At 55.1% G+C, this 24,973-nt stretch overlaps 1 protein-coding gene across 1 annotated transcript in view; it reads left to right on the top strand.

The window, feature by feature from the left end:
* Positions 1–24,973, top strand: part of MYT1L (myelin transcription factor 1 like) — a 171,673-nt gene that overhangs the window by 60,865 nt on the left and 85,835 nt on the right. Inside the window, exons 6-9 of the mRNA XM_074341602.1 lie at positions 4,924–5,258; positions 15,068–15,076; positions 18,179–19,147; positions 23,483–23,617. Of these exons, the coding sequence (XP_074197703.1) occupies positions 4,924–5,258; positions 15,068–15,076; positions 18,179–19,147; positions 23,483–23,617 (1,448 nt within the window). The remainder of the gene's footprint in view (positions 1–4,923; positions 5,259–15,067; positions 15,077–18,178; positions 19,148–23,482; positions 23,618–24,973) is intronic.

The following is a 24,973-nucleotide window of genomic DNA, read 5'->3' as shown; positions in this document are numbered from 1 at the left end:
CAGAGTTACTCAGCCTTGAGGTTTTCAGCAAGTTACTCAGAGTCTCTGGCCCAGAATGGGAGTTACAGTGGCATCCGTCTCACAGGGTCGCTGTAGGGTCCAGACCCCTAAGACGTGAGGAAACAGCAGGCACGTGACGCGTGCTCTGAGCGTGCTGCTGGGGCCGATGGGGAGCAGCACTCGGGGCCCCAGGCTCACGTCCGCGCGCCATTCCTGCTGCGCCCCGTGCTTGTGCACCCTCGGCTCAGCCGGGGCTATCGAGGCAGCACGAGACACATACCGCCACCAGAGAAGGGAGGCCGGAGCCCGGCGGCCCGGCAGCGGCCTCGCCGCCCCCGGGGCTCCCCCTCTGTGGCGCCGGGCCGGCCCACGGCCGCTCCTGCCAGACCCTCCGCCCGGCCAGCGGCTGCACGCGACCTGGCCCGGGGCATGCGCCACCAAACTTGGTTTTCCGTTTCTGAGACCCTGTTCCCTGGATTAAAATCGGATAAGGGACAGGTCAAGCATTTAAAATAACATGGAAACTGGCCTTGAGAGCGTGGAATAGACAATATTTTATAGATGCGTGTTGGCTGCACCAACTCCGGGGCAAGTAGCCACTTTCTAGAACAACCTGATATGAAAGGCCGAAGATGGCTGAAGTCAGGTCAACACCAGAAAGCCTGTGAAGGCCGCGGCAGCCAAGGGGCACGCCGTGGCGTCCCCGAACAGCGTGGGGCCGGGGCTCCCGGTGGCCACGGAGGAGCCTGGGGCTTGCCTGCGGTGCCACTTGTCACTTTGAGTAACTCAAGTGGGGTTAACCCACGAGCTCCCGAGACCCTCGGAGTCAGCATACTTGCCGAGGCTTCGAAGTTCTGACTGTGTGAGAAAAATGCAAAATGCATTCATTGTCACGTTTGGATGGTGTGTGTTGTATAAGGTGGTGAGAATGTCGGAGAGGGGGACTGAAACAGTCTGTCAATGCCTCGCAGACCCCGGCCCGGCACCCAGGCCCACCACAGCCCAGAGGTGGGCAGAGGCTGTGGCCACACCTGCTGAGCGCCCTGGAAGCATCTCGTGTGCAGGGGTCTGCAGGCTCGTTTGCCCCGCACTGCCCTGGTCCTGCAGGGACGGCGAAGACTGATTCTGCTGTGGTTATGCAGGGTGCACGCCCTGGAGTGGCTGGGCCGGAAGACTGGGCTTTCGTGAAGTCACATTTTTGGAATCTTGAGCAGCCCCCAGAGCTCAGCCCACCCCCGGCCCCTCTCACCTTCCTCCCTCAGCATCTAGTGTCCTCATTGCACAGGTGTTTATCCAGCTCCTGCCACGTCCAGTGTGGTGGCCACTAGCCACGTGTGCTGTTGTACCCTTGACATGTAATTGGGGCATCTGAGGAATTAATTTTCAACTTTCCTTTAATTGTGTTAAATAACTACGTATGACCAGTGGCTACTCCGTTGGGTCCTGCAGCTCGAAAATACAGCCATCAGTTGAACACGGGGCATTTTCTTAATCTCGGAAGGAGAAAGACTGTCAGCCGTAGTCACACGAGGATGTGACAAGTGCTCTCATTCTGATAAACAGGCAAAACTGTGGTTTGGTCCTTCAACAAAGATCCACGGAGGGGCCTCAGACGCAAGGCTCCGAGAGCCGCCCTGGGAGACGCGCAGCCGGCGGAGGCCTGGCGACAGTCTTGAGAAGCATAATTGAGGAAGGGGACGTGGACATGACTTCCAAACCGCGAGTGGGGCCTGGACCCTCCCGTGAGTGGGAGACGTAGATGAAGGGCCCACCGCGGCACCTGCCGAGTTCTGCAGCTGGGGTGTCACCTCGGCACCGGGGTCCCTGCTTTTCCTAAGACTCACTCCAGGGACGCCCCAGGCTGCGGGCTGTGTTGTTGTCAAGGAAGACGCGTGTGTGTTGATAGACGTGAAGCAGTGGCTTTTCCCGCCCCTGGACCGCCAGCACCTGCCAGGGGCTGGGGGTGGAACAGAGGTGCTACCCACCCAGGTGGGCACATTCTCTCCCACCGGCCACCCCACCAACGGACACGATCTGCACACGTGTGGGCTTAGGAGGAGCCACGCTCCCCAAGTGCACGTCCCAGAATCTCCTCCTGGGGCTTCACTCTGAAATATTCCAAACCATTCGGTCTTGTAGATCAGGAGGTGTCTGTGGATCTGAGCAGGGTCTTGCCCCACGAGCTGTTTGACACAGGCAGAGCAACCTCTGTCCAGTGGGCTTGAAGTTTGTTGTCGAGTTTAAAGGGGGCAGCGGACACTTGCAGCCAGTAGAAACGGATCACACAGAGGAGGGGCCCGGCGGGACTTGGCTGCGGCTGGTGTGCAGTCTCATCTGCAGTTCATGTCAGAAGCTGCGGAGACAGCCTGAGAGCGTCAGCCGCGTGAGCGGGCCTGAGAGACGCTCGAAGTCCGAGGCCAGCTAATCCCAAAAAGTTGGGGAAAAAATGAGTGTAAATGGTTTACACAGCATAGGATAAGGAAGGAAAACTAGTCCCAGTTAAGACAGAAGGACGGCCTCCGCGCTCCCGCTCGCAGCTCTGGGCGCTGCCTCAGCCGCCGTGAAGTTCTGGGCAGCTGAGTGCAGTGAGCGAGAGGAGATGGGGCCAGGCCGGAACCCACCCTGGCGCTGCGCTTGTACCATCGCGGACGGTTCCCGCGGCCGAGCGGGGCAGGGGCTGCGCTGAGTGACCTCCCTGAGTAGCACAAAGCCAGCTGTCCCACACCGTCTCCTGGCAATCTGGGTGAATCTGGTGGCTGAGACAGGACTGCTCATCCGCCTCTGGGGGTGCCTGAGGGGCAGGTGGCTCGGTGCAGAACAGACGCAGCAAACAAGCTACTGATAAACCGAGAGGAGACAGGAGATGCGGAAGGTCCTACCGTTGCGCTGACCTGCAGGATCGTGGGCAGCAATACTGTTGTTATGCCTACTAACTCATGACTCGGACAAACACCGAGTGGTGGCGTCAAGCATGCCCACTCCCACCCCGGGCCGCGTCCTGAGAAGCCCGGCTGGTGTAGAAGCCAGACTTGGCTACTTGTCAGTTCAGCGAGATGGAGTGGCCGCGGGGGGGGGCCCAGTTCTTTAGCATCTGGAGTCTTTGTCTGTGATTCTTGACGCAGACTCTCCCCCAGCCCGCGTGACCGTGCACATGACGGAAATCTCAGCTGTCTGTTCACTTCCTGTTGGAAACTCTTCATAGACCAGCACTTAAACAAGAAAACTCTTCCGTTCTTTTCTAATTACAATGAGTGTTACTCCTGTTTTGCTTATTATGTTTTTGAGAGACGGTGGCATCCCAAAGGCGGAAGGCCCATCGCCCTGGCGTTTCTGGGGTGGAGGCCCTGCCCGCGTCTCCACCTCAGGCCTCTCGACTCTGCCCCTCCCTGCACCACACCTTGCCGTCACCTTCCTGACACGCAGACATGACTGCGTCACTGATTGCTGGAAAGAGTTCAAGTCACTCCCTGCTTCCTGCATAAAACCTGGAGTCCTGTGATTAGTCCCACCCCACGTGGTTCTGGCCCCCCCATGCTCCAACCCCATGTGGCTGTGTCCCCCCCCCCCCACGCTCACTCCCAGACGCCCTGCCCTGTTCATCCCCGTCAAGACCCACCTCCAGCGTGGCCTCTTCCTGGGGACCCGCCAGCCCCTCGACGGGCTGCCCCTCTTTGTGATGACATGACGCCCTGCGGGTGTGTTTGTCCTGGTGTCGCCACACTCTGTCTGCTCACTCAGCAACCACTGTCTGAGTGCCGGTGACTGGCTGCGTATTGGGTGCAGCGAGGGGAATGGTCCTGAGAGGCTCCCGAGCAGAATCACTGACACATCTAAGCCCCCGGGACCGTAAGTGCCCTGAAGTGCAGATCTCTGCCTCTCCCCTCTGACTCTGCACCAGCACAGGCTCAGGCCCAGAGGAGGCTCCCAAAACAGACACACTCTGGGGCCCAAGCCGGGCAGGGCCTCCCCCTCCAGGCCCACAGGCAGCCGTCTGGCCTGCAGGAGCTCGGTCAGTGAGGGCACTCACACGGCTCACTGCAGACAGCGGAGCAGCTGCCCACAGTGCTGTTCCCTCTGTGCCCACCATTCCCGGCAGAGTGAATACACAGACATACAGACAGACAGACAGATAGAGAGATGGAGAGAGAGAGGGGTTCTGGGAAGAAAAGAATTATAATTGGCAACAAAACCTTGGAAAACTGTCCTTTCTCAAAGAAAGGTTGTGAACTCCTGCTGTCAAGTTCTTACTCAGGTTTGGGCCAACTTCAGGGTGATTTAGTGCTGCCTGCCAAGTGCCCCGAGTCTGCTTTCTGTGGTGCTGGGCGGGGCTGACGTGGGACTGACAGATTGTGCGGAGCGTGAGCTGTGCACTTACTCTCATGAGCAGATGTTTACGGTGGGTGGGTCCTTATGTCTACAGGTACAGTTTTATCCCCAGAAGATTCAAATCCAATACATCCAAAGCCTTTCCACAACGTGTATATGTTTTTCCTATTTCACATGAATGTCCACGTGTTAACGTAGTCTGCATGGACTAACCCTTAGTTTAAAGCATGTGTTACACTTAGCGTGCATTTGGTCAGGCGTTAATAAGCCTGTGCAGTCAGCTGCACGGTGTGTAAGTGCTTCCCAAACCGTCCTCGGGGATGCAGTCAGGGTCTCCATGTTACCATGTGGAATGGTAGTCATAAGGGACTAGGCGATGAGGAAAAGCGCTGGTAGTAAGCAGACAGGTGCCAGCTGCACATCCCTGTCACCAAGCTCCTGGCGGGGCACCGCATGCGCATGAGGGCCTGGCGCGCTCCCATCTCCCGGCGTCTGCGCGGACGGCGTCCGTGCCCACGCTTAGCGCTCTTTGCCCGGGCTCCTGCTGCCCTGATGCCCAAGACAGTAACACAGATCCTCTTTCTCTCTTCCCAACAGCGTGTATGGCTGCCCCTTGGCTAAGAAACGGAAAACACAAGATAAACAGCCCCAAGAACCTGCTCCCAAGCGAAAGCCGTTTGCAGTGAAGGCAGACAGCTCGTCCGTGGATGAGTGCTACGACAGCGACGAGACGGAGGACATGGACGACAAGGAGGAGGAGGAGGAGGAGGAGGAGTACTCGGAAGACGAGGAGGAGCAGAGGGACGACGAGGACGAGGCGGACCGGGAGGAGGAGGAGGACGACGAGGAGGAGGAGGAGGAGGACGGCGAGGACGTGGAGGAGGAGGAGGAGGACGAGGACGAGGAGGACGAGGAGGAGGAGGAGGAGGACGGTAATTTCTCAAGCACTACCCAGTGTCGCAGGGGGACTCGGGTGCGTTTTCCAAGGAGAGCGGCCTGGGGTTTGGGCCCAGGACGCCCTACTTAGTGCCGGCCACGGGGCCGGGCCGGCCGGGCCCTGCTGGGAGGAGTAACTGCTCGTGCGTCTTTCTTTTGAAGAGTTTCTTAGATCATCTGCTAGACGTTAGATGTTATCTCAGTCCAGTTGCTATTCAGATTGATCGTCACAAAAATTTGCTGACATATTTATGGCGTCCATATGGCTTGTCTTACAGCTTTTATACAGAGAGGTGAGCTGGCACGCTGGGACCTTAAATTTGCATTTTCTCCGATGCCCTAGCCAAGAGGTCCTGTTACTGTCCACCCCAGTGGCGTTGGGCTAGCCTAGCCCACACGCCTCCCCAGAGCTGGAAGCTTTGTCTGAGCACTGGTGTGTCAGCTGGGGAGGTAGGTTCTGTCACCGATGGCCAAAGCTCTACTTTAGTGACTGTCAGATGTTGGGACCAGGAGGGACGTAGCTGAAAGGAAGTAACTGGTCGACCCGCCATCTGTTTCCACGTTCGAAAACCATGTTTCTGATCCAGCGTTGTGAGTGAGACAGACACGTGAAAAGCCCACTGCAGGGGTAGTGGCGTGTTTGGGGCAATCAATTCAAGATGATTTTGCTTTGATAGCCAGTTTTCTGTTAGTGTCAGACTCAAAAATATGACCTTAAAGCCAATCCTTTCACAAGAGTCAATTTTTTTTCTAGAAAGAAGTGGGAGTTTTCTGGAGTCTAGTTAGAGTCTCTACTGGCTTAGAATTTGCCTCAGAGAAATGCTAAAACAGGCTTAAAAAGTGAGGAAGGGGGGGCGGAAATAGCTCAGTGGCAGAGCACGTGCTTAGCATGCACGAGGTCCTGGGTTCAGTCCCCAGCACCTCCATTAAAAAGAAAGTGAAGGTAATATTTCTTCCTCACTCTTCTTCCTTGGCTCAGAGCTCTTCACGACTGAATCCTGAGGAAGACGACTTCTCTACACAAAGGACAGTAGTTTCAGCCAGAGAACAGAGTGCTTTTAGGTCCAATAGGTGTGAGTTACTTGTTGCTAATTTTGTGCGTTGGGCATATATGAACATTCCTCCTTCAGAAGTCACACTAGTTTGTTCCAGGAAATCTGAATGTTATGAAATAATCCTAGATTGTTATGGTGGTTTAAGGCCCTTATGAAAACAATCAACTGTTACGTTTACATGGATAATGCAAATGTATCTATACATGCGCGCGCGCGCACACACACACACACACACACACACACACACACACACATACACTTGATGAATTAAAACTTGGCCTCCCAAGGCTGTTTTTCTTGTCTTACTGCTATGGAGCCTGGTGTGGAGACAGCGCAGGCAGGAGCATCAGGGTTCACCCTAACACAAGCACCACTGCTTCTGCTGAGCAGACGGTGTCATTAATGTGATGTGGGCACTCAAACCGAGAGTTCAGAACAGCAGCTCCGTGTAATCTGTGGCAAGTTGGGGAATAGACCAATTTGGCAGGTTATTTCTGGACGCTGTATTGAATGCAGTTCTGGATGAAATCTTCATTGTTGAGGCTGATTAATGATTTGCGTCTTAGCCGTGGCTCATGGTTAAGATGGCGTAAAGCATGCTCCTTCACATGCTCGTTCTGTGTTCGGAAAGCAGTAGACTGCGCGTTTGAAGTTATGGATATTCATGTGTGACGGATTAGAGTAGGAGATATTTGCGAATACGCATCATTTAACCCGGGGTCTTAACCAAAATTCAGGTTCTGCTCTCCATTTGCTAGAATTAAACTTTCAATTTTAGTTCACTTAGGACCATATTTTAAATAATCTACTTTTGAGAGTACAAAGTGACATATTTTGAAAAGCAGTCAGAGCCTTATTGAAATAGCTTTAGAATGTGACTGTCTTCGGTTTGTTCACTCTGACTTAAACACTTACGATTGTTTTAAAAAATGAGAAAGCCAATCAAATCTAATGACATTTTTCTAGAAAAATTCAAATAAGTGGGCTTAATCCATGGATGAATGGCAGAACCATGGAACAATTGCATAATTACAATGTCAGCCCCAGAATGTGACCCACGCAGCACAGTGACCGGCATTCAGGTGTTCGGCAAATGCTGACTCGAAGTCTTTGGCATGTGAGGAGGTTTGTTCCAGAAAGAAAATCCCCAGGAGGATAAATAGCCAACTGCTGGCTCCTGGTTTCAGAATTTGTGTTAGCTGGAGCCCCCGCTAGACACCTGCGGGAATCACCTGCTACAGGAACTTCTGAGGCATCAGCCGGAACTGCAGAAGGGAAGCTGGGCCGTGGGGGCCGTTCCGGGGTCGTCAGGCCGCTCCTTCTAAGACAGACAGCAGTGGCGTGTAATAACTCACTCCCCCGAGGGAGCCTCGTGCAGATCCCAAGTCCCCGGGAGCCACTGGGATCCCACGAAGGTGGCCCGTCTGAGGGACCCTCACCATGCTGCTGACCGCTCTAAGTTCTCTGCAAGGAGCCACCGAAGTCTGACTTGATTTCCAAGTCAAACGAAAGTATCCCTCTGAGAAGAAACCGCATCTCAGGCCCAGTTCCTGGAGACGCTGTCACCGCGCCTTTTCGCCACGAGCGCGTCTGTGGGAGAAGCCCCCGAGCAGCTGCTCCAAGACACCACTAGCCTGCACCACGTGAGACCTCCCAGGTGGAGTGAGCCGTAGCCCCGGGCCAGGAGCACCCAGGAACGCTCCGGATGCAAGGATGCGTGGCTTTGCTGAGCAAGCACCCATCTTGTGCGATCAGACTCCTGGCTGCGTGGGTTCCATGCAGGAACGCTTCGAGGGCGCGTGTCTGTCCGTCACCTTGGTCGCGTCCTCACCAGATGCGTTCTGCCTTACCTTAACGGCTGAGACTAGTGCCAAAATCACTATCAACCAATGTGAGTTTCCACCGCCGTAGTTACGTCCGTGACAGGAGAAAGATAGGACAGGACACGCCACGCGGCGTGCCTGCGTGCCATCCTGGTGTTGGCAGAAATCGTACATTTCTGGAAATCCAGAGAGTGTTCTTCTGTGTCTGGTGACCGGAGTTCTGGGTCAGCATCTTGAAGTTGGTCTTTTACGTCCCTCAGTTGACGCTCACGGTGACCGTTGTCGCAGGGCCGTCAGCAGAGTCTCTTCGAGGTGGACTGTGTGTCTTGCTCAGCAAATCGAAGCACAGACAGTGACTGATAGTCAGCAGAGGAGCAAGGCAGTGAGGACGCAGCGAGAGGGGCTGCTCAGGTCGCGTCTGCAGCAGCGGACAAGCGCCTCACACGGGGGGACCGGGGCATCGTGCTGGAGCCGCGCGGGTGAACCTGAGCTGGCCTCAGCCTTGCTGCTGGGTGTGACGTCTCAGCTGTGCCCCTGACAGGGTGTGCTGTAAGCTGAAGCGTGGGGCCTGCTGAGAGGTTTGCGATGGGTGAAACCAAGGTACAGGCACCACCGCACGATGGCAGCAGGCGCCCGGCCCACAGGAGGGCTGACGTCTGTAACAGCCACGTTATTTATAACTGCTGTCTAGGTGTTTGTTTAGTTTAGAATCCTCCAGCATCGTCATCACACAGGACCCAAAACGCTTCTAACAGTGCGCATTTCCGACCAGCACGGCGACGTCCAGCCCTACGCTTGTTCTTCAGGCCGGTTGTGTAAGGCAGGCGGGAAAAAACGATCTCGCTCCCATCGCACTAGTTAGAAACTGAGGCTCGGGGGGGGGGGGGGCCTATAGCTCAGTGGTAGAGCACATGCTTGGCGTGCGTGAGACCGGGTTCAATCCCCAGTGCCTCTGTTAAGGGGAAAAAAAGCATTAAAAAAACCCCTGAGGCTCAGAAAGAGTAAATGATTTTCAGTGAGTAGCAGATGTGTGGGGAAGCTCTGCTGGTGGTTTTCACACCACGGAGTTCGTGCTCTTTGTGTCACTTTGTGCTCTTTTCAACACCAGGGGAAAGTGCCTGAGCAATTCGTTTCAGATTACATTAAATTCATCATTTATCAAAATCCGATTTTGTCCCGTCGACCTGTCACAGGCTGGTCCTTGGCATGGTTTTATTTTCAAGATGCGTGGAATGGTCTGTAACTAGCCCGTAAGCGTTCCCTTGTCATCCTGAAGCTGAGAAAGTTAGTACTCAGGGGGCACAGGTTTTCTGATGGCAGGTTGTGTACATGGAATAGTATCTTTTCAGATTCTTGTGGTTTGAGAAATCCGGATCAAATGTTATTTAATGCCTAATAATTTCTGGTTCAGGTTCATGCTATAGCCCACGAGAAAGAACGCGTCTTCAAATAATAGAAGTACACGCTTCCGTGTGGGTAGATAAGTGTGTGTGTCTGTATCTCCTTACACGTATACAGTACCTCTGCCCACCGACAGGGAAGAAATCCCATGAGGAAGAATCTGGCAACTTGCCGTCCAGACGAGCGGGGACGTTCGCGTTCACTGCCGTGTCTAACACAGAACTGCTTCTTCTCTTTAACCGAAGTAGAGTCGGTTCACTGCGTGGTGTCACTTTCTGGTGGACAGCGCAGTGACTCAGTGCACACACATGTTCCTTTCCACGTCCCTTTCTATTACAGGCTGCTACGAGGTGCTGAACAGAGCTGCACTCACTACGCAGCGGGACCTCGCTGTCTGTTTTGTGCTTAGTGGTCAGTGAGAACGCTTTCCTACTATATCCTGGTTCTGAGACGCATTTGCAAAAATGTGAAGTCCTTTCTTTGCTGCTCTTTGCTGAATCTTGGGACTTTCTTGACAATTTGACTGGGAAGACAATTCGCTTGACCATTGGATTAAATTAAATGGTCGAGTGTGAAAGGCTTCCTTTCCTGAAGGTTCCCTGGCTTCACGTGACTCAGTCAGAGGCGTGGGGGCCGGCGTGGAAGTCCACTCTGCGGAGGACGGGGTGGTCTGAGGGAAGACGTGAGCTTCCCATCCGGCAGGGCTGCTGTGGGGCCGTGCCAGCTGCCCCTGCAGAGGCAGTGTGACAGGTGTCGGGCAGGGTGCAGCCTGCTGGGCCCAGGTCAGAGCTCCCGTCCCGTCTCCCACCTGTGGACCCCTCCGTGGTGCGGGTGGGCAGTGCCCGTCCCTCCCTGACTCTGGGCTCTGCTCAACCCTCCCTACCAAGAAGGGTCCCACCCGTAACCAAGCTTCTCTGAGGCACTCAGCTTTCTTTGAGGGGAACTCAAGACGGTACAGATTCTCCATAGAAACCATTTTTTTTAAATCACAAAGTTTCCAGGGTGTTTTTGCTTTCACACTCAGTGATCCACTCGGCCCCATGCTGTTTAAGCATCCTGACCATTTGCAATGGGGGGCTTGGATTTTCCTAAGACAAGGACAGAATGAAGAGGAGGGTCTGCACCGTGGCTCTGCGCTGCGTGGACTCCTCTCCGGATGCAGTGATCACCCTGATTAGTCAATCACCCTCTTACATCGTCCTCAGGAAATGCCCCTGATGAGGGACGCGAGCTGAGACGCAGACAGACTGCGGAAATCAGAATTAGCCCGCCGGCTTTCTACTGCAGTCAGCAGAAAAAGCACCGCGTTCTGAGCCCGGCACAGAGACAAAGACGTGCTCAGTGTGCAGGGCTTCAGCTGCACGCGGTTGTGAGAAAAAATATGACGGCTGTTTATCGTCTTAAAAATTTAAGACGATAAGGGCAGAATTCGGCATTTCTAGGTACCAGTCCATGATAAAAATTAAACTTTCTTCATGCACGCTGATTTTGCACAATTATAAAATATAATTATATCTTTTATTTCATGAATTTTCAGACACTTCAATACAAACCAGAAAACTTGCTGGCAAGGGAAAGCCACGTACATTTGAGAGGCAAGCAACACACATGAAGTGTGGGGAAAACTGCTTCTTCATAATAATGAGAAATAAAAGATGTGAGAGAAAACCTCTAACACATTTTTACTCAATTTGTTTTTAAAGTCCACTTGCGGGGATCACTGGCTTCTTTCCTTGTCTTAATCACATTTTTATTCCCAGTGCCAGTCTGGCCTCGAGGGGGACCCAGGCCGGGCGGGTGTGGCTGCGGGCTTCAGCTGCACCCCAGCTTGGGGGACTGCTCGCTCTCCCTGCACTTCAGCTTGGCGTCCAAGGGTCAGGATGGTAATACTTGCCCCTCGTCCACCTCCTGTCTGGTTTCCCAGCTTAAAGCAGGTGCAGCACAGAGGAGCACAGCTCAGAGCTGCTGTGCAGCAACTGTCACTCAGGAGGGCTTTTGCCTGGCACTCCCCGCCCCCCAAAGGCACTGGCTCAAGCTCTTCTGTAATTCCGAACCCCAGATCCACGATGAGGCACAGCAAGTGCATTATGTACGTAAGGCTGCATTCATTTAAAAGGCTCCGAACCTGGAGACAGCTCATTTTCAACGAGGGAAAGTATTTTCTACATCAGAAGCGTGCAGGGTTCCATGCAGACACAGAAACTCAGCAGACATCAACTTTTGCCCCAAAGAGATGCAAACAGTATGAAAGAGGAGTGTGTGCATGAAAATATATACATTGTGGTCCTTTACGCAGTGCAGAATTAGAAGCCGTAAACTGAGATGGAGGCTTTAAAGATTTGAGTCGAAAACAAGAACAAAATTTTCCAGATATTGAAGATTGGTTGAGCTGTGAGTTACCATAGAAAGTTTAGTGTTTCTGGAAGGTCTTTCCTGTCTGAGGGGGATTGAATTCGGCTGAAGAGAACAGAGACCGAGTCCTCCCGGGCTCCTCTCGTTGGATCAGCCACATTTGTATCAAACTGTCCTGTGAGACAGAAGGACCAAAGTCTTCACAGACTCTTTTCTGCTCCCTGATTGACAGCATCTGCAGTAACAGAAAAAACCTTACTCTGCTGCGGGGAGAAGTTCAAGGGCATCCAGTTAACTTGGAAGTTGCTGAGCTGTTTGTGCCTGTGTGTGTGTGCTGTGCGTGGAGGTGTGCACACGTGTGCTTGTGTGCATGGGTGTGTGTGGGGGGGTATGCATGGGGGTGTGCACGCATGTGCTTCTGTGCATGGGGGTGTATGTATGCATATGCTTGTGTGCATGGGGGTGTATGTGTGCATGTGGGGGGGTGCACGTGTGCTTGTGTGCTTTGGCGGGTATTTGTGCTTGGTACAGAGCCATGTGCAATTAGTTAGTGTATCTCAGTCCATCTCCGCCGGGAAACTGTTGACCTCAAATGGCTCCTGTCTGGGTGGGAGGAAGACTGTCGTTCAAATCCCCAAACTCAAATAAGCCACAAACCTAAAATGTCATCAAGTAGAAAGGTCCTCAAAACTTAATAAACGGAACTTTATTCATTCACATTCCTTTAATTTAGATCCCTAGTGAGTAAAAACTTTAAGAAAGAAACAGAATTTACAAGTTCTACGTAAAAGTTATGCAGCTTGGACCCTGTGAGAAAATTGCTATTTTCTCCTGCTGTTTGTCTCATTGAGCTTAAAGGAAGCTTTTAAAGTGTGTTTCAACTTATGAAATGGACAGCCTCTAGAATCAGTCAGCCAATTATCCTCTTCAGGCATTTTGTCGTGATTGTAGTGTGTGCCTCTGACCCCATCGGGGGGCGCCCACGCCCCGACACCTCCAGCTCGGGGTCCCCGGAGGCTGACCGCACAAGCCTGAGATCTGACCGCATGACTGTGGTGCCCACCTGTGCCAACGGCAGGTGAGAGGGAGGGTCGCGCAATAGACGCTCTCGGGCTCCGGGCAGACATGGGTGACCCTCCTCCACCACCCACAAAGCCGGGGCTTCCTCTGGAGGTGACGCAGCAGGCGCGCAGGACTCCGTCCTGCACGGCAGACGTGCCCCTGGGAGAAGGCGTAGCTGTGGCTCCCGGGGAGTCAGGAGGACAAGCCCTGCCCCCGTCTCAGGGCCAGATAAGGGCTCGGGCCAGAGTGTCACACTCCAAACCGGGGCCCAGCACCCACAACCCTGCCACAGGACCGAGGATGTCATGGAGCTGTTCCTCGCTTGTGCAGTGGTCTGGTGGTAGGTGGTTTATGTAAAATCTGTTGCTTAAACCCACATGTAAATTATATATATACACATATATGCACATATAACATATATATATGTTATGTAAGTTATAAAACTTATAAAAGTCACAATCGGAGTTCAGCTCCTACTGGACCTCCATGCGCTGACCCTGGGCTGGCTAACCTGGCAACCCCCAGCTGAACGTGGTCATTTAAATATAAATTCACTGAATCTAAATTTAATTTAAATTAATTAAAAGTGCAAATGCTGAAAATACACGTCCTCCATCGCACCAGCCTCTCCCCCGCGGCCTCTCCTCCTCGAGGGGCCCTGCATCTCCTCGAGTCTCTGTTCCAAGGCCACCCTCCCAGCGAGGCTTGCCTGACTCTTCCTGAAGTCGCCCCCGCCCTGCTCTCCTCCCGTCCCTTAATTCTGCCTCGTCTTCCGTCGCAGCGCAGGTCACTCCGACATCACAGTTTGTTTTTATTTTCTGCCTGTTTCTCTCTCGCCGACTGCAAGGTGACTTCCATGACTGCCCACGCGCTGCCTCTCTGGTTCAGTATTTTGCTCCAAACAGGGCTGGATAAAGAGTTGTTAAGGGAATACACAGCAACATCCTGTTCGTGGTCCCCTGGCCCTGCAGAATTGGCCTAAGCAAAATCATGACAGAACACCCCTCTGGGGTCTGGTGATCGATGTCGTCCTCTCTAAAGTGTTTGCTTGCGAAGTTTGAGGAGGGTGTCCAGAAACGCCAGTGTTTGACCCAGGTGAATAAGAGGCGTGGAACCCAGAGGCCTCAGTTTGCCGCGGGCTTCAGCTGGACCAGCTGCCCCGACCCCAGCCTGGGTCTGCACCTCTCGGGTCACCCTCACCTGAGACGCGGGACACCAGGGCACGCTGGGGCTCGTCAGTGCAGGGGGTCTCTGTCCTGCTTGGTTCACGTGGGCTGAGGAGGGCCTTCAGGCAAGGACAGGAGCTCGGATCAGAAGCCTTTCAGATGTACCGGACTCGGTGGAGAGCCCTGGCGGGTCTGTGACGGGAGGCCGAGCCCGGGGTGTGGGGCCTCCCTGAGTCTGCGGGCAGCAGGGACATGGCGCACTCCTCACTGGGCCAGAGGGAAGCATTTGCTCCTGCTGCATGGAATGGGGTGGTTTACAAAGATGGACACAAAGACAGCAGTGGATTCCACAGTACCAGCGAATCCAAGTCCAGTAAACCCACTCCTTTGGTGGGGAAGCGGGCGAGCTGCTCAAAGCACAGGCTGTGTGGCAGTGAGACCGGAGCCCACAAGTTGCCACAGACGACACAGCACACAGCTCAGAGAAAAGGGGCTGGAAGCGTATTTGGGTGGTTGCCCGTAATTCACCAGAATCGTCTCCGCAGGGATTAGCACCAGTGAGATCAAAGAGCCTGCTGTCTGACGTAAGGCCGCAGAGACGGGAGGCCAGGGTGTGGGCGGCACTGGCGGCGAAGGAAAGGCCCTGGAGAGGCTGTCCGTCTGCTGTTCCAAACTGAGCGGTGGGCCGCCCCGCCTGGAGACGGCACAGCAGGGCAGCTGGGCAGAGCGCCAGGCCAGCCTGCGGGGGTGCTTCCCGAGAGCAGGACCTGCTGCGAGGCCCGGCTGTCCACGGACGGGGCACGTGCGGACAGGACCACCCGCACGACGACGACACCGCCCAGCTGGAGTGTCAAGTCCAGGGTCTCAGGACGGCGCAGGGGCCCCAGCCCCTTCCCGCAGCGCCGGGAGATTACCACTGCCCTGCAGGGTCTCTGCTCCCCTTAAGAAGAAAACAGTAACAGCTAATTCGAAGCACTTTCTCGCTGTCAACAGGGAAGTCTTACTCCAGAGAGCAGCCATGCAGCTTAAGCCACTTTTAACAGAGACGTTAGGCGCTTTATCAGTCCGTGGAAACAGTTCCGGACACCTCTTGAGGCCGCCGTGGCATGAGCGCGGTTTTGGGCACCTGCCTGTGCCTGGCGCCTCGGGCCACACCTGCCCTGTCTGGTGTCAGGGACACAGCTGCGCACTTTACATGTAATCGGAGGGTCGGTGTCAGTGGAACAGTGAGGTGGTCAGTCTGTCCTCTGGTCCGTCCCACTGTCCTCTCCGCGTCACCCCATGCCTGGTGTCCCCTACGGTCCTGCCTTCCTGCCCACTGTCCCTCGCGCTCTCCAGGAAGCTGGGGCTATGAACCCCTCCAGGGTATTCCTAATTTCCATCCTTTTCCACATCAGAATGGACTGCTGCGCTGGTCACCCAGAGGCAGAGCAGGCCCTGCTCGGTCAGACGCTAATCCACCTTCTGGTGATGTTCAGATTCCTCCTACAAATAGGCTGGTTCCGGCGAGACCCAGCGCAGGTGTGCAGAGCGCCCTCACGGTGGGGGTCTCTACGGGCGCCGTTTTCCCGTGACTCCATCCCAGCTCCCCAGAGGGGCCAGGCCGGGGTCCCCAGCATCATGCGGCCAGCGAGCAGCAAAGGCGCAGCCCAGACCAGGCGGCGTCGCTTCTGCTTCTGTTTTCACCCCGCAGGACCACAGCAGTGTGCAGAACCCCGCGCCGGCGCTACGCCGGGGCAGCCTGCGGGCTCGGGGCTTTCAGGAGGGAACCCCCCTCTCAGCTTGCTCTGTGTGGTGGGGAGGCTGTGTGAGCCTTTGTTTTCCCTCCTTGGGGGGAAGCAGTTTACGGGTGGATCGGGGAGGCAAGCAGGTGTCTGATTGTTGCACAAGTGAGACGCGTCCCTTTCCTGTGTGACGCTGAGGGCCATGCAGGGCCCCTGGGAGGCTCAGAGTCACAGCAAAACCCGCTTCCTGTTTGGGGCAAACGGATGAAAGATGATCCTGAGATTCTGAATCGGAAGAATTAACGCAAGTCACATGGACACCAGGTTTGGCAGGAGGAGGAGGGTCCCCTAAACCGTGGCTCTGGGTCTTTCTCCCACTGACCCCCCCCTCCTCCGAGCCCTGGGGGGACAAGACGCGTCTCCCAAGACAGTTAAGAGGAAGTCATGAAACGGGTGCCTCTCACCTGACTCTGGTTTCTTCTCTGACTCAACTCTTAGAATTTTTCCCAACGTCACATGTTCTGTCTCATTTCAAACCGTGACTTGTAGATTCATCTCGCGGTTGGTTCTTGGCAGGTGCTGGGGGTGCTGGCTCTCAAAACTCCAGTTTTGTGCGGAGGTAACGAAGCCTGGCTACCCAGAGGCTGCTTCTCTAATCAGCCCTTGAACGTAAAAAGCAAAGTGCGTGAATTGAGAGGAGAACGTAAGTTAATTTTTAAAGCTTCATGAGGGCAGGACTGAGAACAGGGTTGCCGCCGAGTCTCAACAGCTGGCCCCAGGGTGCATGTGTGCGTCTGGGGGATTTCTGGTGCGTTCACCGGCTTTGCCTTCCTTCCTCCTGCTGCTCTTTGGGAAAACGTGTATCTTTACACCAAGGAATCTGACTCACAAGAATTATCCAGGAGTGAGACAGGATGTGTTCGTACAGCGAGTGATGCTCTCTGACTGAGAGACACAAATGTGATTTGCGGGTGTTCAGGGAGCTACGTTAGGTTTCGCACGTGCTGACTCGGGGTGCGGCCAGCAAGGGCGCTGTTCCTGCTACTGACATGTGTTGATAACGTGCGTATCCAAACCTGTTTCACCAGCAAAAGCTTTTTCTGAGGAGGCAGCGCAAAACCCATAAGGGAAACACTGAGGCACCTGACGTGGCTCCAAGTCAGCTGGTGTCTTTACGAATCACGGTGCTTCCTTTCCTCATTAATAACCCTTAGAAATTCCTCTTACTCTGGCTTGTTTAATCATAGAACAAAGAGTGCATTCCAAGACGACAGTTAAGCAAAGCCAGCCTGAGGTGGGGGTCCATTTGAGGGTCCACTTATTACTTGCACATTTTGCAGGAGACACAGCAGTGACCAGGCGTATTTGCATGTACCAGATACTCCTTTAGTGTTAAACAGAATGCCCCTCGGATGAAATACAGAGGTTTCGTATAATTTTTAATGAGTTTTCCTAAGTTTTTCTGAGATTGGCCACAGCCCTGATTCCCGGGTCACTTCCACCAGCTCCCCCAGATGCCCCCGAGGCTGTGGGCTGGACGGTCGGTCACAGACACTGTCCATGGGCCGTGGCTGCACCAGCTCGCTCAGTCCTGTTTCTTCAGGCTTTCGGTCACTGCGTAGCTTCCCCCACCCTCTCTCTCAGCCTGCTGAGATGCGTCTGAGAAATCAGTTAACAGGTTTCGTTTCTGAGTGTTTTCCAGGGCATTCCTGTTGCTTCACTGGGTACCCTGACAGATTATCTCTCAGGTGGAAAACTCAAAACCGCTCTCAGCCCAGACCCGTACTCCTGAACGGAAAGCCAGCGCCGCCCCTCCCTGCGCCACTCTCAAGAACCTCGGCTTTGTCCTGCGCTGCCTGGACATCTCTGCGGGCATCGTTTAAGAGCAATGGCTGTGACCATCTGCTTAAGAGCCCGCGACACGTAAAGTTCACAAGCTCTGAGAAAGCCGAGTCGTATGCTGAGCACGACTATTGTGCATCTGGTTGCGCTGCCCATAAACAAAGCCAATAAAAAGTAATTCTCAAACTTTAGACGTAATGAAAAATTAACATTTTAAAGGTGCATTTACCGTATATACTGGTTTCTCTGAACGTGCGTGAAGGAAGTGCACAGCTCACGGCAAGGATGTCCAAGGGCCCCCGTCTTCCTGCACGTTCCGTTTCCTTCACGTCCACACGGTCAGCGCGCCCGCAGGTGGTCCGGGGGTCCGGCCGTGCGACGAGCAGGGCTTGGCGGGCAGGCTGCTGCCGTCAGCGCTGGTGCAGCCGCACCTCGAGTGCTAGCCACGTTTCCCTCTTCTTTTCTGTCCTTGTCTTTAATTGTCTTTGCAGAGGCCCGCCAGGGGAGCTGCCACAACCCTCGCGGCACGCAGGACGTGGGGAAGGACGACGACAACGACGAGTACGACAACTATGACGAGCTGGTGGCCAAGTCCCTTCTGAACCTGGGCAAGATCGCCGAGGATGCCGCATTCCGCGCCCGGACCGAGTCCGAGATGAACAGCAGCACCTCCCACAGCCTGGAGGACGAGGGCGACAAGCCCGAGGGCCTTGGCCGGAAGGCCGAGCTCAGCCTGGACCTGGACAGCGACGTGGTCCGCGAGACCGTGGACTCCCTGAAACTGCTGGCCCAGGGCCACGGTGTGGTGCTGGCGGACAGCGCCGCCGACCGGGCCTACGCCGACCCGCTGGCACCACCGGACGTGCGCGGCCTCAACTACGTGATGCTCGGCAAGCCGGCGGGCGGCGGGCTGGCCGAGAAGCTGGCGGAGGAGAGGGATGAGGAGGCGTGTCTGAGCAGCCTGGAGTGCCTGCGGAACCAGTGCTTCGACCTGGCCCGCAAGCTGAGCGAGACTGCTCCGCAGGACCGGCCCGCACCTCCCAACCCCGGCCTCCGCCCGCTCGGCCGGCAGGAGGATGACTTCCCGGGCCGGACGCCCGACCGCAGCTACTCCGACATGGTGAACCTGATGCGGCTGGAGGAGCAGCTGAGCCCGCGCTCCAGAACTTTCTCCAGCTGTGCCAGGGAGGACGGGTACCGCGGCGGGGACGACGACGCGGCCTCTGTGAACTCGGACCGGTCCGAGGAGGTGTTCGACATGACCAAGGGGAACCTGACCCTCCTGGAGAAGGCCATCGCTCTGGAGACGGAGCGGGCCAAGGCCATGAGGGAGAAGATGGCGCTGGAGGCTGGAAGGCGGGACAGCATGCGGTCCTACGAGGACCAGTCGCCACGACCGCTCCCCGGGGAGGAGAGGAAGCCGAAGGCCGGCGACAGCCACGTCAAAAAGCCATACTATGGTAAAGGTAATATTTCTACCTCACGTAAGTTGCCTCACGAGACCGTGAGCTAGCGAGGCAGGTGAGCGCAGGCTCGAGAGAGGCCGCCCGCCCCACACTGCACCGTCACTCATGCATGCGTCTCAGCGTTGACTCCAGGTCTCTCTTTTGTGGTTATGCTTCTGACGCACAAGTCAAACGTCCGTCTGAGAAATGCAGAAAGCAGCCCGAAGTCCCATAGTCAGAGTGGGTGGACGGGGGGCTGGGCCCGTGGGAAAGGCTTGTCGGGGAAGGAGGGCCCAGGCAGAGGCACGGCACGTGATGCGCGTTGTCAGGACCAGCCTGCGTCCTCGCAGAGGAGCCCCAGCCTGGGACCTGTGGCCGGGGCTCACGTGACAACCAGTCCCCTGGGGTGAAGCACAGATTCCACCCATTGCGTTGAGGCGGTGGCACCATGGTTCACAAAGCTACCATCACGTGGCAGTCACTGGTAAAAGCTCCCCACAGGAAATATCCCCGACAGAAACCGACCAGCGACGGAAGACGAGGCCGGTGACCGTGCGTCAGTGCCGAGGCAGGAAGCCGCGCGGCCCCTGCGGCGCCCGCGAGGCGGCCCGGGCTGAGCACAGAGGCCGTTTCCTTAGTTCACGCCCCCGATCTGTCCGTGGTGGAAACAGTCACGGTGCTTGCTTTATGGTCAGACCCTCAGAGCCGCCCACTATGGTAGTTGCTCCCCGGTCTTCCCCGGCGGTGTACGCGGCACAGGTCTGCACGGGTCTGTGGGTTTAACCGCATCCGGACACGGCAGGCGTGTGTGTTTCCAACCTGAACGGCTGCTTCGTGTTTCCAGTGTCAGTCATGTGTCCCCGCTCAGCAGGAGGCGGAATGTGATTTAACCTCGGGCGGGACCTTGGCAGTGTGGGTGTTTCAGAGTGAAGTGAGAAGCAAGAAGTTGGTGGTTCTTAAATCTTTCCAAATTAGTACGAAAAGGACCTCCTGTTCTGCACATTGCTCCACGAATACTGTTTCCTGATCATGAGGGTCAGGAATGTGGTTTGAAAATCGACTGCTGCGCAAACGCCCAGCAGTCAGAGCCTCCTTTCCCTGCTGTGACGTAGGCGGGCTCTCCTCTCAGTGTGTGCACACACCTCCAGGGGCAAGTCAGGCCTCGCTCTCACCAAACCCCGATCGGAGATGAGCCTTAGCCAGAGGCCCCTGGGCTCCCCGTGCGGCAGGAGCTCAGTGCTGACCGTCACTTCCCTAGGCAGGTGCAGGGCAGACCCCGCGAGGTGCAGCGTGCAGGGCAGGGCCGCTTCTCAGTGGCGCTCCAGGCTTGCTGTGGGTGTTTGAAGACCAGGAGCCGCAGCATGTGTGTGTAACTGCCCTGCCACCTCTGAGGGCTCTCTAGCTGGGTATCAGAATCACACGGGAACTAAGCACGTTTAGGAGGACATGGTGTCCCTTCTCACGGGACGGCTCGGGTGGACAAGCACGTCAGGCTTCTGTCTGGAAGTCTGCAGAGTGGGGTTCGGGATGGAGTCTCGGCCTTGAGCACAGGCCCACTTTCCGGGGAGGCCTGCGGGCTCGCCGAGGGGGCGACGCTGCGGTGCCACCTTGGATTCTGTCGTTCCTTCGCACCCAGCAGCTCGCTATGGATTTTTACTCATTTTGTTTTGCTGTTGTTATTCTGTTGTACTTTGTTTTTGGCAAGAAGTGGAATTCAAATCGCTTGCTTCCCCTAAATGAACAGGAACAGGATGAAAACGAACAGTAAAACCCCAAACCGAGGTGTGCTTTTCCCCTGGAATGGGGAAGGGCTGGGGCTTTGGACTTCCCGCATGAGCTGGAAGGCACGGCTTCTGCCTCACCCCAGTGCTTCCGGACCCCTCCTCTGGTCAAAGCCCACCTCTGCTTCTCAGAGGTGCGCTCACATCGCTCCCCAGGTTCTTTTCAGACGTCTGTAGTTATGTTCAGAACCAAGTCAGTAAAGCCAAGCAAGGACACCAAAGGGCGGCAAAGAGATTAACGCCCTCCTTATTAAAATAAGAAAAAGTGCGTCCTCCCTTACCAGCATGGCCGCGGACAGCTACCCGACCACAAGGCACACCCACCATCTATCCTCAGCTTCCCTGCTATTGTGTTAAAGACAGAGAGAACATTCACTCCAGTTCTCACCTGCACATTCATATCTTCTCGAGGTGATGTAGGTTCTACCTGAGTAGCCGTTCCAGAATCTGGAGCAAAAACAAACTTCATCCTGTCTTTCTTCTCCTCAAGCATCTACTCGAAAGGGAGGAAGGGGAAGCAAGCTAAACGAGTTTTTCTAGATGTCACCAGGTTTTCAGTTGAATTGTTGCTTTGTTTGCTTGCTTGCTTCCTTGTTTGATGTTTGCTCAGAAAATTTGCTTTCAAGATGAATCGGGGCTGCAAGAAGTAAGAAGGGGAGGGAAGGAATGATGAAAGCAAATGGCACACCCCCCCGGGGGGCTCGTGCACCCAGAGGAGAGGGCACCCTCAGTGTCTCCAAACTCGTGGGACCTGCAGCCACACAGTCTTTGCACAGATCTGCACCCAACCTCGGGACACTCTCCAAATCTGTGCGATAATATAATTTGGTAGGAAGTTGTCAGTATGCTCTTGAGAAAGTCACTTAATGATTAATAATAGTTATAAGCTATTTTTTTCACCCTTTAAAAGTTCTTTATGTCTGGTTAATGATTTTAAATTATATCTCGTTTATGACCTTAAATGATCAATATTGTCCTTTGAAACTGCTACTGCACACTTCCTAACTTACGGTCACAGTAGGTAAATTGTGCCCACGCGACTGGAATCGCTCAGAAGGCACTGGCACGCCAGCCCCTTGATTGCATGTGCTCCAACCGCCCCAGGAAGAGCCTGAGGAACGGAAGTCGCCACCAGCCACAAGGCTTAGGTTTGCCTCCAGACAGGCTTGCCTGCAAACAGGGCTAGGAAGGAGCTGAGCGCCGCGCCCAGGGCATCTCCCTCAATGCCCGCACGGGCTTGAGAGATTCCAGGACCCGGAAGACACATCTTTCAGAACAAAATGTTGGCGAAAATTGCAAGGAGGGGTTTTTATATAAACGTAAATCCTTCATATATTCCCATGAGTCCTCCGTCTGTTTCAGGTTCACATGAATGACTTGAGATGAAAGCCCCAAAAAGTTCCAAAACTTTTAAACCAATCTTTTTTCTTGATATAAAATGAATCCCTAACCAAAAGGAAACATGTATTTTCTAGCCACCATAATTAGCCTGAGCAGTGAGACAGCAATAAAAAGCACTGAGGCCCTGCAGAAACTCCAACGGCCGCGCCCCTAGACCAGACCCGCCGCGGTCCCTCCCCGTCGACGGGCGGCTTGCGCGCCTGGGTCTGACGCGGGCTGCGAGGTGGTGTCCACACACCTCTCCCGTCTGGTCTGGGCTCTCTGCCTTAGCAATTGTTTCTGGGGTGGTTTCCTGCACATCTTTGAACCTGTGGTCAGTTTGGGGACAGAAGTAATTTTGTTAGCCGTGTCATTGCCTTGCTGGCACCTGGCATTCGAGTTTTGCCCAAATGCCTGCTGCCCCTCCCCGTCGGTGCTCAGGGGCCCATGGGGCTGCTAGAAGCATCTTGCATGCACAGCTGCGAGAGCCTTCCTCTGGTTCCAAGGACAGACGAAGAGACCAAAACCAGTGACCGCGCCAGCAGCTTCCGGCACAGTTTTGACTGCCCGTCTCCTCTGTCGGGTGGGGTCTCCACCGTTGGGCCATCTGCTTGCAGTGCCTTCTGAGAGTTCAGCTTGTCTTCAGAAAAGCGCTGAATTGGTGTGCTAAGAAACAGAGCTGCAAGAGAATTCAATTCATTTCAGGAAAATTTTGCAGCTTAGAGTGTGTACAATCAGTACTCTCAGTAAGAAAGAAATTCTGCGCCAGAGTGTTTGAATGGCGTTATGTTTTCTGGTCGAATTTCACGGAGCCGTTGCCGAACGGCCATGGAAACACTTTGTTCTCTGAGAAGGCCACTGTCTCATCACGATTTCCGTTGACTCTTTGAGCAGCAGAGCTCCCCATGTAACACACGGGAAAATAATGAGTCAGAGTTCCGGTAGGGACGGCCTCTTCTTGCTTGAATGCAGAGACTGTTGGAAATGTGTTATGATTCATGATTACCATTTAAGGTAAAGCATTCACCCCAGATCAGCAAGCCACCTGCGCCGAAGCCTGACGTCACAGTCCGCCCCCAGCACCTGCTTTGTGTCTTTATTTATCGGAGTCTCTTTGGATTGTTGAATAACCACGTTTGTCTTCAGCTGGCAAAACATTCACTGTCTTGACACCTGTTGTCGCTTTTAGATCCCTCGAGAGCAGAAAAGAAAGAGAGCAAGTGCCCCACCCCAGGGTGCGATGGAACCGGCCACGTAACCGGGCTGTATCCGCATCACCGCAGTTTGTCCGGATGCCCGCACAAAGATAGGGTCCCTCCGGAAAGTAAGTCTGTGGGCCCCAGCACCCCGGGGCCCACACGCCTGCGCCCTGTCCTGTCGTCCTCCGCGCCTCGTCACCTCCATCTCCGGCTCAGGGCAGCCCGCCTCAGGGAGCTCCTCCTTGTGCCGACGGCAGCCTGCTCAGGACCAGTCCCCACCCGCCCCACCCCAGCCCGCGGTGCTTCCTGGGCCTCTCCCCGCAGATCGGCCCTGGACCCCAGCCCCCCGTGGTGCTGGCCCAAGCAGGCCTGACCTCCGGTCCTTATTTCATTGCTCCCTCCTCTGTGACCCACACAAATCACTTCTCCCCTTCCCTCCCCTCAAGTTGCAGACGGAACTTAGACAGTTGCAGAGACATCCATCCAGCGCTAAACTGCTGGGAGCCCCTGGGAGAAGGGGCCTCGGGGCCTCCTTTGCCCAGTTACCCGACCTCCTCTGTCTCCGTGAACCACTTTTTATGTTCGACTGCATTTTCCTCATAGACCTTTTTCATGTCATGGTCGTCCCAACATTTCTACACAACAAAATCCTAAATGAGGAGGTCTAAATTGGGTAGGTTTTGACCTTACCCTTCATTTTAGTTAGGTTTTAAGAATATGCATGACCTTTATGAAAAAGCTACATTTCTCTGAGAACTGAAACAACGCACACTTTCGTCCTCACCTTTCCCTCAGCCCCGTAACACACGCCCACTGTTCCAGTCCAGCTAGAGTTGACGGCTCAGAAAAAAGGTCCATTTTCAGAAATGACGACCTGAGTGCAAGATCGTGATTCTGAGTCTGGGGTCCGTGAAGGGTGCTCCTCGCTCTGCGGGGCGCAGTTTCTAGTGCGGAAAAAGTCAGAGCTCGACAGGAGGTGTGACCACGGCCACCTTCTGAGGGTGGTCCCACCTGGAAGGCCACCCTGATGGGTCCCGTGAACAGAGAGCAGTGCACAGTGGTAGTCGAGGCTTAGAAAGCCGTCTGGCTGAAAGTGTTTGCAGGTGAGACCTCAGTGGAAGTGATCGTGGCTCCAGGTCTTCGAGGGCCTCCCAGAACCCGGAACCCTGTGCTTCTTGCTACGGTCCTGCGGGTGGGAGCTGGCTGGGCTGTGAGCGCCAGGCCCGGGGAGCCCGGCTGAGCCCGTGTGTTACATGAGCAGGAGGCAGCACGCTTCCCCTGCAGCCGCTTCTGTCCCGAGCGCACCCTCTGTGCCGGGCGCCCGGCCCCCACCCGGCAAGCACGGCCTCACCGAGGCCCCGCAGACCCTGCGGGGTGGTACCGGCCCTGTTTTCAGATGAGCAATCTGAAGCCCAGACCCTCAGCCTCCTCTTCCCCCGGGTGCGCAGTGCTTTGTGAACCCGTGGCAGGCGCTCCCTCGC

Source organism: Camelus bactrianus, chromosome 15 (assembly GCF_048773025.1).
Source record: "Camelus bactrianus isolate YW-2024 breed Bactrian camel chromosome 15, ASM4877302v1, whole genome shotgun sequence".
In the NCBI taxonomy this organism is placed as follows: Eukaryota; Metazoa; Chordata; class Mammalia; order Artiodactyla; family Camelidae; genus Camelus; species Camelus bactrianus.
The sequence above is the reverse complement of the archived record's forward strand: the minus strand, read 5'-3'. Positions and strand labels throughout refer to the sequence as shown.